General features: G+C 44.6%; 1 protein-coding gene across 1 annotated transcript in view; it reads right to left on the bottom strand.

Annotated features, from left to right (window-relative positions):
* Positions 1 to 181: 181 nt before the first annotated feature.
* The window catches only part of nfkb1 (nuclear factor of kappa light polypeptide gene enhancer in B-cells 1), a 26,621-nt gene continuing 14,979 nt past the window's right edge, over positions 182 to 11,823 (bottom strand). Inside the window, exons 8-24 of the mRNA XM_051419845.1 lie at positions 11,752 to 11,823; positions 9,671 to 9,775; positions 8,231 to 8,322; positions 7,758 to 7,896; positions 7,506 to 7,661; positions 7,278 to 7,418; positions 7,038 to 7,169; positions 6,821 to 6,950; positions 6,615 to 6,729; positions 6,048 to 6,252; positions 5,616 to 5,785; positions 5,419 to 5,521; positions 4,570 to 4,718; positions 4,363 to 4,432; positions 3,900 to 4,063; positions 3,634 to 3,760; positions 182 to 3,548 (exon numbers count right to left, since the gene is read on the bottom strand). The exon at positions 11,752 to 11,823 is cut by the window's right edge and continues 87 nt beyond it. Coding sequence (XP_051275805.1) covers positions 3,454 to 3,548; positions 3,634 to 3,760; positions 3,900 to 4,063; positions 4,363 to 4,432; positions 4,570 to 4,718; positions 5,419 to 5,521; positions 5,616 to 5,785; positions 6,048 to 6,252; positions 6,615 to 6,729; positions 6,821 to 6,950; positions 7,038 to 7,169; positions 7,278 to 7,418; positions 7,506 to 7,661; positions 7,758 to 7,896; positions 8,231 to 8,322; positions 9,671 to 9,775; positions 11,752 to 11,823 — 2,165 coding nt within the window. The 3' untranslated portion in view covers positions 182 to 3,453. The remainder of the gene's footprint in view (positions 3,549 to 3,633; positions 3,761 to 3,899; positions 4,064 to 4,362; positions 4,433 to 4,569; positions 4,719 to 5,418; positions 5,522 to 5,615; positions 5,786 to 6,047; positions 6,253 to 6,614; positions 6,730 to 6,820; positions 6,951 to 7,037; positions 7,170 to 7,277; positions 7,419 to 7,505; positions 7,662 to 7,757; positions 7,897 to 8,230; positions 8,323 to 9,670; positions 9,776 to 11,751) is intronic.

Raw genomic sequence — 11,823 nt, 5'->3', positions numbered from 1 at the left:
AAGTATAACTGATATTATTTTCAATGAATATTCCTGTAACTTTAAATGTCCACCTTAAACCTTCAACTAAAAGTACTGAAGTATTGTCGGCTTCAGTTCTACTCTATATATGCTATTGATTACTATTACTATTAATTATATTCTAATAGTCATTTATAAAAGAAGACAGTTTACCAGTCGATAAATATAAAAAACTTTATTTAAAAAATAACAATGAAGCTCGTGTTGAACTGTACAGTGCAGAGCAAAGATATAAATATCGCTTTGGTTTCACTAAAGACTACAACTCCTCACAGCTCTGGACTTCCTATCCCACAATGCCTTGCATCATGTCGTTAACAGTTTCCTGCCGCTGCCAAAACGCATCCATCGTTGTGTAAATGGAGGAAGAGAAACAGATCAGGATCATCTCGCTGCTGCAGGTTTATGAGTCTTCAACAGGTTTCAGTGGTGAGACGACAGAAAATAACAGAAAATGGCCTCAAAATAAAAATAAAAACACTAAACATTAAAAAAATCAATCTTTAAAAACATGCACTCTTAAAGGTCAGATGTTTAATATTCACACATGTGGAGAGTTGTTGGTGTTCGTACTCGCTCCTGTTTCATATAAACTTTATTTAAACCCCTTTATTAGGGGAACAATATAACAGCGCTGATAGAAATTCAACCTTTTAAGTTCAGAAAGTTCAGTTTCTGTTGACGTCAGAAATAAATTCATGGTCTGCTGCAGAGGTCAGTTAAAGGTTCTGCACTACATTATACTGGGTAGAAAGTTATCCACCAGATTACTGCGATATTATCTGTGGTACAGTATTGATGCAGAGATTCGTGGCAGTGGTTCATTTTGTGATCTTGTGTTTAAACACCGACCACAAGATGGCCGTGTTGTAATACGTCGGATGTTACGAGGCAGCGATCAATACAAATGCAGTAAAAAAAAAAATGTATACAGGGGATTTAAAATATATTGACCGTTCCTAAGTCCCGCCCCTTTTTGTTCTGTGCTCCAATCACAGTTGAGCTAGCCTCCATCAACTTCCTCCTTTCCTGTACTGAGATATGCTACATGCTAAGCTAATCTATGATACAAAGACAACCACATTTTGAAGATGGTAAAAGATAAAAGAGGCTAACGTTAGCTAACTCGATTTACATCAGTAGTTAGTTAGCTAGTCTTTTGCCACAGAGACGCGTAACTAGCTCGCTACCTAGCATTAGCTCTCTCGCTATTGTTTTGCTAACATTAGCTAATTTAAGATGTGACTGTATACGTCTATTATCCTTTAAACATCTTTAAAAAGTAGTTGTCTTTTTAACATAGATTAGCCTAGCATGTAGCATCTCTAAGTACAGGAAAGGAGGAAGTTGGTCGCGGCTTGTTGAACTGTGATTGGAGCTCAGAGGGAAACGGGTCAGTTGAATGTAACCTGTGAATTGTATCTCCAGGTTCTTGAGTTCTGCTGCAGTTTCCTTCCGGACTGGTTCCAGGACTGCAGGCTATCCTCGGCTGAGCAGCTACGAACACCAACAGCTCTTTCCATGAGTGTTGTATTGAGACAGTCTGAGCCCTTCGGGGCAGATGAGCCTGTTTACAATCATTTCTTTATCAATAGCACCTTTCCCCTGCAGACGCCGACGTCCGCTCCAGAAAAAAAAATCACTGCTGAACGCTTCATGGAAATCCTAAAATCCACCAGACTCTACGTCTTCGTTCAGCAGCCGACAGAACATAATTCCAAGTGAGGGTTTGATTAGTTTTCTACCACCTGACAGCGTCCAGGGAGGAGGCGGTACGGCGTGTTCACACAGAGAGCGAAGCCAAGTTTTCATAAGACGGATGAATCTCCTAAATTTCTGCAAGAACATATTCAGCTTCGAGGTGAATCCCTGCGGACGTTGGGGGTTTCGCAGTGTTGCGACCCGGAGACGTTTACCAGCAACAGGAGTTAATTTGTGGAACTTTTGGGGTTTAAAAAGTGGATTTATCTTCACTCTGATGTTTCATATTTAAACAGAGAACGCACAAGTGAGAGGAAGTTGGAAAATATGTGTTATTTAACAGCTCTGATCAACCAAACTCCATTCAAAAAACAAGCATTTTAAAAGCTGTTTGCGCGTCGTCTCGCTGACCGACGTTTGAATTCTGATTTTTCTCCATCATGACGTCGTTATTTCAGCATCGTTTTACTGGACCACCGTGAACCCGATTAAAGGCGAGGTGAGAACTTGCCGCTGTGTGAACACGCCATACGGTTTCATTTTGGGGTGAATTATTGAGATTTGTTGATCGAGGAACAAACATCAGATTGTTTGGTCGAGCTGTTGGAGTGTAGTGTGGGCAGAAAAACATCAAACCAAATATTCATTTTTTCTAGAAAACAAGAATCACTCTTTAGTTCCTGTCAGTGAAGCCGAGTTCAGACCCGATCAGACGCTGCGGCGCCGTTTGTGCTGGACGCAACCGCTGTGAAACAATCTCTGACTCTCGCTACCGGCACTCGCTATGGAAGCTTGTTGCCAATGTGATGGAAAAATATTTTATTCTGATTATAATGAGAAACTTTCAAAATAAAACCTTAGTTTCTCAGTATAATTTGTCTTATCGTTTATTTTTACTGATGGAGGTCTTTTATTCTTTTTGTATTCAAACTCACTTCAATATCTTCCAACGGTTCGGCCTGTAAGGCTCTTTGTAACTTTGTTGAGAAAAGTTTCTGTATATACGTTGTTTTTTTTTGCAAAATTCACAACTCTTCCGATCTTGATGAAACTTGTTGACCATGTTGGTTTGATTTGTTGTACTGTTGGTTACACAGTAACAACTTCCTGTAGCGTGCACTTGAAACAAGAAGTGACCGAGGATACACTGAAACAGACTTTCTAGATTAATGTTCACTGAGTTCCAGTCTCTGCTGCTCTGATAGACCTGAGTGGGGTTGTTGGACCCCGTTAATATCTGCTTGCAGGTGTTGTTGTTATTATTGTTATTATTATTATTATTATTATTATTATTATTATTATTATTATTCTGTAGAGAAAGAGGCTAACTGTCTCTGACGAACAGAACCAATGGACGCTCTGTGTTGAGGGGCAGCGGCTGTTTCAGGCTGATTGTGGATCAGTTTGACGTCCGCTTTTCTCCTAAACTGGATTCAGTTTCAGCCCCCGGCCGCAGACTTAACTGACTACTACCAATCAATCAATCAATCAATCAATCAGTGAGGGGATGTTGATCTGGCTGCAGCATCTGATTTGGTCTGACCTGCTGTGACTTTCAGTTTACACACAAACAAACAAACAAACAGCTTAAAAATTCATTAAAAATAGTTAAAATGTTTTGTGATGGAGGTTTCCTCAGCGTGGACAGATCGATCAATCGATCAATCGATCGATGGAGGATGATGATGAACTGTGCTTTCTCTGATGAACCCAGATGAACCAATCAGGCGGTTACGCTGTGGAGAGCTCCACCCCGCTGTCACACACCCCGCTGTCGAGCCGAACGTCTACCTTCAGATCCTGGACCTGAGCGCACAGAGCCTCGCCTGTGGGGAGAGACCACAGCTGAGCCACGGGTCGTCATGGCGACCGTGTTTTTAAGGGATAAACAACCAATCAGCATCCGCTCACCTTCTGTCTCATCGGTCACTTCCTGCTCACCGAGGCGACGCAGCGCCTCCTCCAGGACGCTCAGCGCTCTGCAATCCCCGACTGACCTCAGACCAGCCAGCAAGTCCCGGATCGTTCCGCCAGAAACCTGCAGGGCGACAACTTCCAGTCAGCTCAGGGGTCAGAGGTCACACAGGACGTGTGTGTGTGTGTGTGTGTGTGTGTGTGTGTGTGTGTGTGTGTGTGTGTGTGTGTGTGTGTGTGTGTGTGTGTGTGTGTGTGTGTACCTCGTAGCTGTCCAGCAGGGTCTTGGCGGGGGAGGGGCTCAGTCTGAAGGCCGTGTTCAGGATCCCAAGACCCAGACTGTGAGCCAGGTTCTCCCAGCATCCTTCACTCTCCAGAGCGCGACACACCTGCTGCTTCACCTCCACGTCCAGGCTCGCCAGGTCGCCTGCACACACACACACACACACACACACACACAAAAATGAATCTAAATGAATGTGTTAAATTTGATAAAAGTACACATTCTTTCCTCAAATAGAAACACAGATACTTTGATTATTTACAAAAAGTAAAAAAAACTTTCTCCCGACATGTCGAAGTTATTTGACTAAAAAAATGTCTTGAACTGATTAGAATTTATTTTAAATTTCCCCCAAATACACAAACATTGTGGCACCAAATAGAGAATCAGAGACACTTTATTTTGATGTCGAAGGTCAGAGGTCAGATCAGGGATTAACTCACCTTGAGGAGGCGTGAGAGCTCTGTGTGGAGGTGTTGGTTCATACGCTTTACCATTCAGAAGCTCCAACACCTACACACACACACACACACAGGTTTTATATTTGAGTCTTCAGCTGTTAAGTTAAACTTAGGTTGGGGTCAGGCTCTTATTTTGAAAGTCAGGACCATGTCTGTTTTATGACTTTACTCTGAAGGAGGTCGGCGTACCTGAGTGGTGGCGGCCATGTTGAGTGGAGTGGTTCCTGGGATGTAGCCTTCATCGTCATCCTCCTCCCTCTCTTTGTCGCAGTCTTCCTCCTCCTCCTCCTCCTCCTTGAAGAAGAGCGGCTCGAAGTTCTCCTTGTGAGGGTCGGCGCCTGGAAACACACAAACACGTCAGTAAGGAAACTGTTTCATAATAAAAGATTAGATCATAAAATATACAGAGGTGGTAAAAGGACACACAATGTTTACTCTGTGTGTGTGTGTGTGTGTGTGTGTGTGTGTGTGTGGTGTGTTGTGAGTGAGTGTGTGTCTGTGTGTGTCTGTGTCTCTGTGTCTGTGTGTGTGTGTGTGTGTGTGTCTCTGTGTGTGTCTGTGTGTGTGTGTGTGTGTCTGTGTCTCTGTGTGTGTCTGTGTCTCTGTGTGTGTCTGTGTCTCTGTCTGTGTCTCTGTCTGTGTCTCTGTGTGTGTCTCTCTGTGTGTCTCTCTGTGTGTGTTCTGTGTGTCTCTGTGTGTGTGTGTGTGTCTGTGTCTCTGTGTGTGTCTCTGTGTGTGTCTGTGTGTGTGTCTCTCTCTGTGTGTGTGTGTGTGTCTGTGTCTCTGTGTGTGTCTCTCTGTGTGTCTCTCTGTGTGTGTCTCTGTGTGTCTCTCTGTGTGTGTCTCTGTGTGTGTGTGTCTGTGTGTGTCTCTGTGTGTGTGTCTCTGTGTGTCTGTGTGTCTCTGTGTGTGTCTCTGTGTCTGTCTCTGTGTGTGTCTGTGTCTCTCTGTGTGTCTGTGTGTGTGTCTGTGTGTGTGTCTCTGTGTGTGTGTGTGTCTCTGTGTGTCTCTCTGTGTGTGTGTGTGTCTCTGTGTCACCTGCAGCCATCAGCAGAGCAGTTAGCTTGATGGACCCCCGCCCTGCAGCAATGTGGAGGGGGGTGGAGCCATTAAAGGTGCAGCAGTCCACGTTGGCGTTTCCCTGACGACAGAAAACATCACAGAGCGTTACGTCCTACTGGCTCCAACCAGTTAATGAGTCAACTCCCAGTATTCCCAGTATTCCCAGTGTGTACCTCGAGCAGCAGGCAGCCAGCCAGCGAGACGTTGTCGCCCTCGGTGGCGAGGTGGAGGGCGGTCCGTCCACAGCTGCGCTCCTGAGCCTCCACGTTAGCCCCGCCCTCCAGCAGTTCCCTGAGAGATGACAGCTGATTGGCCAGAACCGCCAGGTGGATTGCACACAGACCTGTAACCATGGAAACAGACTAATGTTAGGGGGGGTACCTGTGCAGTGTGTGTGTGTGTTACAGTGTGTGTATGTGTGTGTGTTACAGTGTGTGTATGTGTGTGTTACACTGTGTGTGTGTGTGTTAGTGTGTGTTACAGTGTGTGTGTGTTACACTGTGTGTGTGTTACACTGTGTGTGTGTGTGTTAGTGTGTGTGTGTGTTAGTGTGTGTTGTGTGTGTTAGTGTGTGTTAGTGTGTGTGTGTGTTACAGTGTGTGTACCTGCTGTGTTGGTGTGGTCCAGCAGTCCCCTCAGCTCTCTGTGCCGCAGTAGAAACTGGACCATCTCCGCTCCTCCTTCCAACTGGGATGCCAGGTGCAGCGCTGTGTTGCCATGGCGATCTGTCAGAGTTGGGTCAGCACCGGCCAATAGAAGCGCTTCCACCGCCTCCCTCTGCTGGGTGATCACAGCCAGGTGCAAAGGCGTCTGGGATACATGGAGGAGGAGGTTAAACACTTATTGTGAAGCTGCCTCTTAAATATTTCCCTAAATGTGTTTGCTCATTGTGATGACCCCCCCCAAAAATAAATTAAATTAACAAAAATTCACACTAAACCAAAGTATACAAGACATATGAACATCAGTAGTGTCAGTATTGTAGGGAGTGTGTGAGGACACCTGCTCATCTTTATTCCTTAACCAAAACCTTCCTTCTGTCTAAATCAGCCAAAACAAGAACACATTGAAGAGGTGTGTGTGTGTGTGTGTGTGTGTGTGTGTGTGTGTGTGTGTGTGTGTGTGTGTGTGTGTGTGTGTGTGTGTGTGTGTGTGTGTGTGTCATTCAGTACCTGGTAGAGGTGGTTCCTCATGTTGAGAACTTCCTGTCCAGGCAGAGCAGAGACGACCTGAGTCAGACTCTTGAGCGCCTCCTGCTGGCTGTGGAGGACGGCCAGGTGGAGCCCACTGAGAGGAGAGGGCAGGAAATGGAGAATACATTAATTTCAGTTCTTCCAGAAGTTACCGAATCAAACTGACGCATTCAAAGTTTACTGACGTGTCTCCGTCCTCGTCCTGTGCGTCCATCAGGGGGCGCTGTGGAGCCAGCAGGTAGGCTGAGTCTCCTGTGACTGAGTACTGAAAGAGAGCCTGAAGCTGTCTGCGGGTCACCTGAGCCAACCGCTCGTCTGCCACACACACACACACTCTATTAACATCTCAAAAACACACACTGGACCTTTATTTGCTTTATGACGGCAGTAGTTGATGTGTACCTGTCTCCCCACTGACCCCTCCCACCTCCAGATCTCCCTGCTGGGCTGAAGCTCTCAGCACGACCCCTGACCCCGAGTCATCGTCTGGATCGTTATCGTCACTGCTGTCGTCTGCTGAGTCGCCCTGAGCGGCTTTAACACAACAATAACACAACAACAAGTGATTACAGCGTCTAAGTCTCTTTTCCTGACTTTTTCTACTCGTTTTGTCCCAACAGACTGAATGTTGTAATTTCTCACCATGTTTGATGCCTCCTCCTCCCAGACCAGCTGAGTACCCTGTGGAGAAACCACCACCTCCTCCTCCTACTCCTCCTCCTCCTCCTCCTCCCCCACCACCTCCTGTGCCATAGTTGTAGGTAGTGAAGCCCTGGAAGTAAGCTGGAGGACAAATCAAACACCCCCACAACGTCAGCTGATACACACTTTACAGGAAGCCAAATTTCAAGTTTTAGGTCTTATTTGTACCTCCTCCTCCACCTCCTCCTCCTCCAGAGCCAGGTCCTCCTCCTGCAGCAGGACCTCCTCCTCCTCCTCCTCGGTACAGACCTCCTCCTCCATGGCCGCTGAAGTCCTGGAAGTTCGGCAACGTCTTCTGTCTCTTCCTCTGCACCTCCTCCTTGTCTGAACACACACATACACATGAGCATGTACCCAGGTGACCTGTGGGCGGGGCTACCTGACCTGCCTAGGACCTGTGGGTGGAGCTACCTGACCTACCTATGATCTGAGGGTGGTAGGTGAAGGGTTTGGGCTCGCTGGTCTCGTTGTCAGACTTCCTCTTCAGCTGGACGAACACGGACGTCGGCTTCTGCAGGTTCTGGTCTCGATACTTCGGAGTCTTGAATACGATGGCAAACTGACGGCAGAGAACACATCGCTACGGTTACACGTTAACAACAGGGAACACGTCACCAGGGTTTTAAAACTACTTTCCTAATCAAACATGTTATTGATGATGAAACAGGACTTGAAAGATCTTGTGATTAAAGACAGGAAGTGCTTTAGCCACTCGTTAGCAACCGTCTTTTCAAAGACACACAGAAGCTTCAGTCACAGGTATTCACTGATGGATTGTATGGCGTACAATAAAAGGCGATAATCTCTTAAGCTTGTAACAGACTTTATTTTAGACATCTCATCAAAACCTCTGAGGAGAGGGAACCGGAGGAGCTAAAACCCCTCGTACTCACCTGTCTGTGAACATCGGTCGGGGAGAAATCTCCCAGAGCCTCCCAGGTCAACCCCGAGTCGTCTTCTTCATAGAACCGAACCTGGATGTCGTCTACAAACGCAGACACAGTTTAAATGTTTAAGGCAGTGGTTCCTTTTTCTTAAGGGGCGACCCCTGACTGACAGATTTTATTCATATTTCATGTTATATTCAATGCAACTGATATGTACAGTGAACCCAAATAGTGGAGGAAAAAACTGCAGTAACTCAAGCAGATTGTTTATTTTTTATACAATCCTGTCTCTGTATTATGTATAATTTTAATTTATCCATTTAGTTTTCTTCATAGAAATTAATGAGATATGATATATGATTAAAGGAAGTAGTGATACTGTAGTTTAACTCCTCTATAAGTGTGACTCTGTAGACTGTGTTTGACCTCTGGAGGACTACAGCGAGTCCAGATCAGCTGCTGGTTCTGTGCCAAACAAGCCAAAACAAAGAAGCAGCAGCAGACAGGCCTGAAGCAGCCTGAATCCGTCTCTTCCTCCTGAGGGATTTAAATATCGGAGGGGAATTCCCTGAGGCTGGACTTCCTCCAGGAGAACAAAAAACTGACCAGTAAAAACCTCTCACAGATCCCCAAAGATCAGCTGCATTCAAATAAAGCTCCAGGAAAACAGTTTGAGTCCTGAACTACAATTCAATATGATAATAACAACTGTTTTTATTATGTTTCACCATTAACTCGCTGCTTATTATATTAGTAGATTATGAGTTGGTTCTTGGATCAGTCATTATAAAGTACTTATATTAAAGGCTTATTCTACAACTACTGGGCCATTAAGAGTTTCCCCTCAATAACTTCCTCATTACTGATTATTGATAGTTAGAGAGGAAGCTCTGTTAACAGCAGAGTATACACTGAAACCATAAATACACATCTCAAAATATTTAGGCTGTGGTGGATTTCAAAGGTTAACAAACAGTCCAAAAACATAAATATATCACTATAATTATTGTTGTATCTATTATTGTTTATTCTGTATAATGTTACTGATGGTGCTCTGGTTAGTGTTTGATTCCTGGTGTTTTAAATCACTGTGTAAACCTGATTTTAAGAGAAACTATATAAATAAAGTTTATTATGATGAAGAACCTTCAGAAACATCACTGATAAAGTGTGATTTAGTGTGAAGAGGATTTCAGAAACCTCCCAGCAGGGGGCAATATGAGCTGATAAACACTGAGATTAAACAGTTTAGTTCTTCATTTACATTCACAATCATAATATGACTGTAAAGGAGAGAAAGAGCTGATCTAAACTGAAAATGTGGTTTTTCTGTTACATTCAGTGGAAGAGAAAGAACGACTCATTCACAATGAATCAAACCTTCGAAACCTGTGGTCACATCAGTCTGCTCTTGGATTAAAGCACTTCATCATTCATTAGCCTCACCTTTCTGGACTTTGTCACAGAGCAGGTAAACCTCTTCTCCTCCGCTCACGCAGCCAGCGGTTCGATCCATCCTCACGATCTTCAGGTTGGAGGCGTTGGGAGCCTCTGAGGGAACAAAGAGACACAGCAGGTCGGTCAGTGGACGCTGTTCAACCCCACATCTTAATCTTATGTTTAAATTTGTCCTCATCAACCTCTAGAAGTTCTTCAAGGACTCCTGGAACCTTCTCAAGGATCTGGAGTTGAAGTTCCACCAGGGTTCCCACTCTTAAAGAAATCATTTTCCAGAAGTTTTCTTGACACTACAGGACAGCACTCGCTCAAAAACATGTCAATACTAAACCTACTGGTAAATTATTTAATGACGCAGGTTAATGATGAAGTGTCTCAGGTTCATTACAGGTAGGAGGTGAGAGTTTATGACACACTCTGCATTTATTCGCTTTAGCGGAAAGTGTTTCTTTAACACTTAACATCACTGAGTGTTTTTATGAATTACAATAACAAGATATTTTTCCACTGTGCTTTTTATGAGAATTCTGCTTCAGAACAAATAGACTCAACTCTGCTCTGAAGTGTCATACTGCAGGTTCCCATCAACGGTCGAGTTTCAAACTAAATATGTAGGACAACAGAGATCATTTCCAGGATATCTGGTCATTTTAATTAATTTCCAGGTGTTTCCATGACAGGAAAACTAGTCTCTTCATTTCCATGTTTTCCAGAAAGTGCAGGAATCAAACTGTGACATTTAAACTGGAAAATGTGTCAAATATCAAGTAAAGATGTTTTAGTCTGGTCAGATCTCCTTCTTGCTCTCCAGAGGACTAACCCTTTACATTTTAAAGACTAATAAATGACCTTTCCTTTCCTGACTGTTTAGTATATGTTCAGTAAATATCAGTGTATTTGTTTCAGACTGTGCCTGTAATGAACGATGCAGCATCTACCTGAACAGAGAAAATCTTTTCACAAAACATTCAATAAAAAGTGGAAGCAGGAGATTCAACAAACAGAAATCTCCAGTTTGAGTATGAATCTAGAGTGAAAGTTCAGAAGGATCCTGAAGTGCTGAGCAGGTTTCAGTCCTCTGAGAGGAAGCTGCAGTGTACGGAAACCAAACCAGCAGGAAGAGGGAAATGAAACCAGGCGGCCTGACACGACTTCACAATAATCCTCGTCGAGAAAGAGTCGACTGCAGAGGGTGTGATACCAGAGCTCAACAACCAGAGCTACAGTTGCAGAAAACACAGAGTGGAAACTAACACCATCACCATTCTCATGCTCTCTGACGGCTTTACAGGGGTACCGGACAAAATGAGACACTGTCACCGTCTAATACAAAAGCGCACTGACTGAGGCCATTGGAAACTCACAGGTACTGGCTGAGTCTACAGATTCAATCAGTGCAACAAACATGTGACTGGACTGTTATACCAGCCATCATGGTTCAGTAAGCAGCACTGGTTCATCACAGTCCTTTGGATCAGAGCTCAGCTCGCAGCAGACATTTTAAAACTTCTGTCCTCTAATAAAACACAATCAGAACCATAAAACACTGGGCAGAGCTGCTTAAAATAGTCGACTGCTCCTCGTCCCCGGGACCAAAGGATCAGAGGACTGTTGCAACACGGACCTTTTCTCTTGTAACACAGGAAGTCTCCGCTGCACTGCTGCATATGCTAACTGTACTAGCTGCTATTAGCTAGTTAGCAGCCCTATTAGCTGTCTGTTCCCGGACTGGGAGCTGGAAGGCCGGGGGGAGACTAGCGTAAGAGCAGGGACCCAACCGGGAATATTGCCAGGGAGCAACATGCTGGTTCAGACATCAGAGTCGAATATGAAACTGAGCAGGGAAATGAAACTTGGTTCATGTTTCATTGTGGTTTTATATATTCTAAATCAATAAAACAGATTTTACTCTCAGGTAGTGCCCACACAGCGGATAGTTTCCACACAGCTGGCAGAGTTATAAATATCAACTCACTTCAGTCGCACCGTTTGAACCCATCATGGACGGACTTTAAACCAGTTCCAGCAGTAAATGAGAGAGATGGATTTGTAACAGGGTTCGGACTCACTGCTGTCGTAGATCGGTTCGGACACAACGGGCTCGAGTCTTCTGGAGAACCCTCCGTCGCTGTCGGGGAGGA

The sequence above is a fragment of the Dicentrarchus labrax genome, unplaced genomic scaffold, assembly GCF_905237075.1.
Source record: "Dicentrarchus labrax unplaced genomic scaffold, dlabrax2021, whole genome shotgun sequence".
NCBI lineage: Eukaryota > Metazoa > Chordata > Actinopteri > Moronidae > Dicentrarchus > Dicentrarchus labrax.
This window is presented reverse-complemented; position numbering and strand designations above follow the sequence as displayed.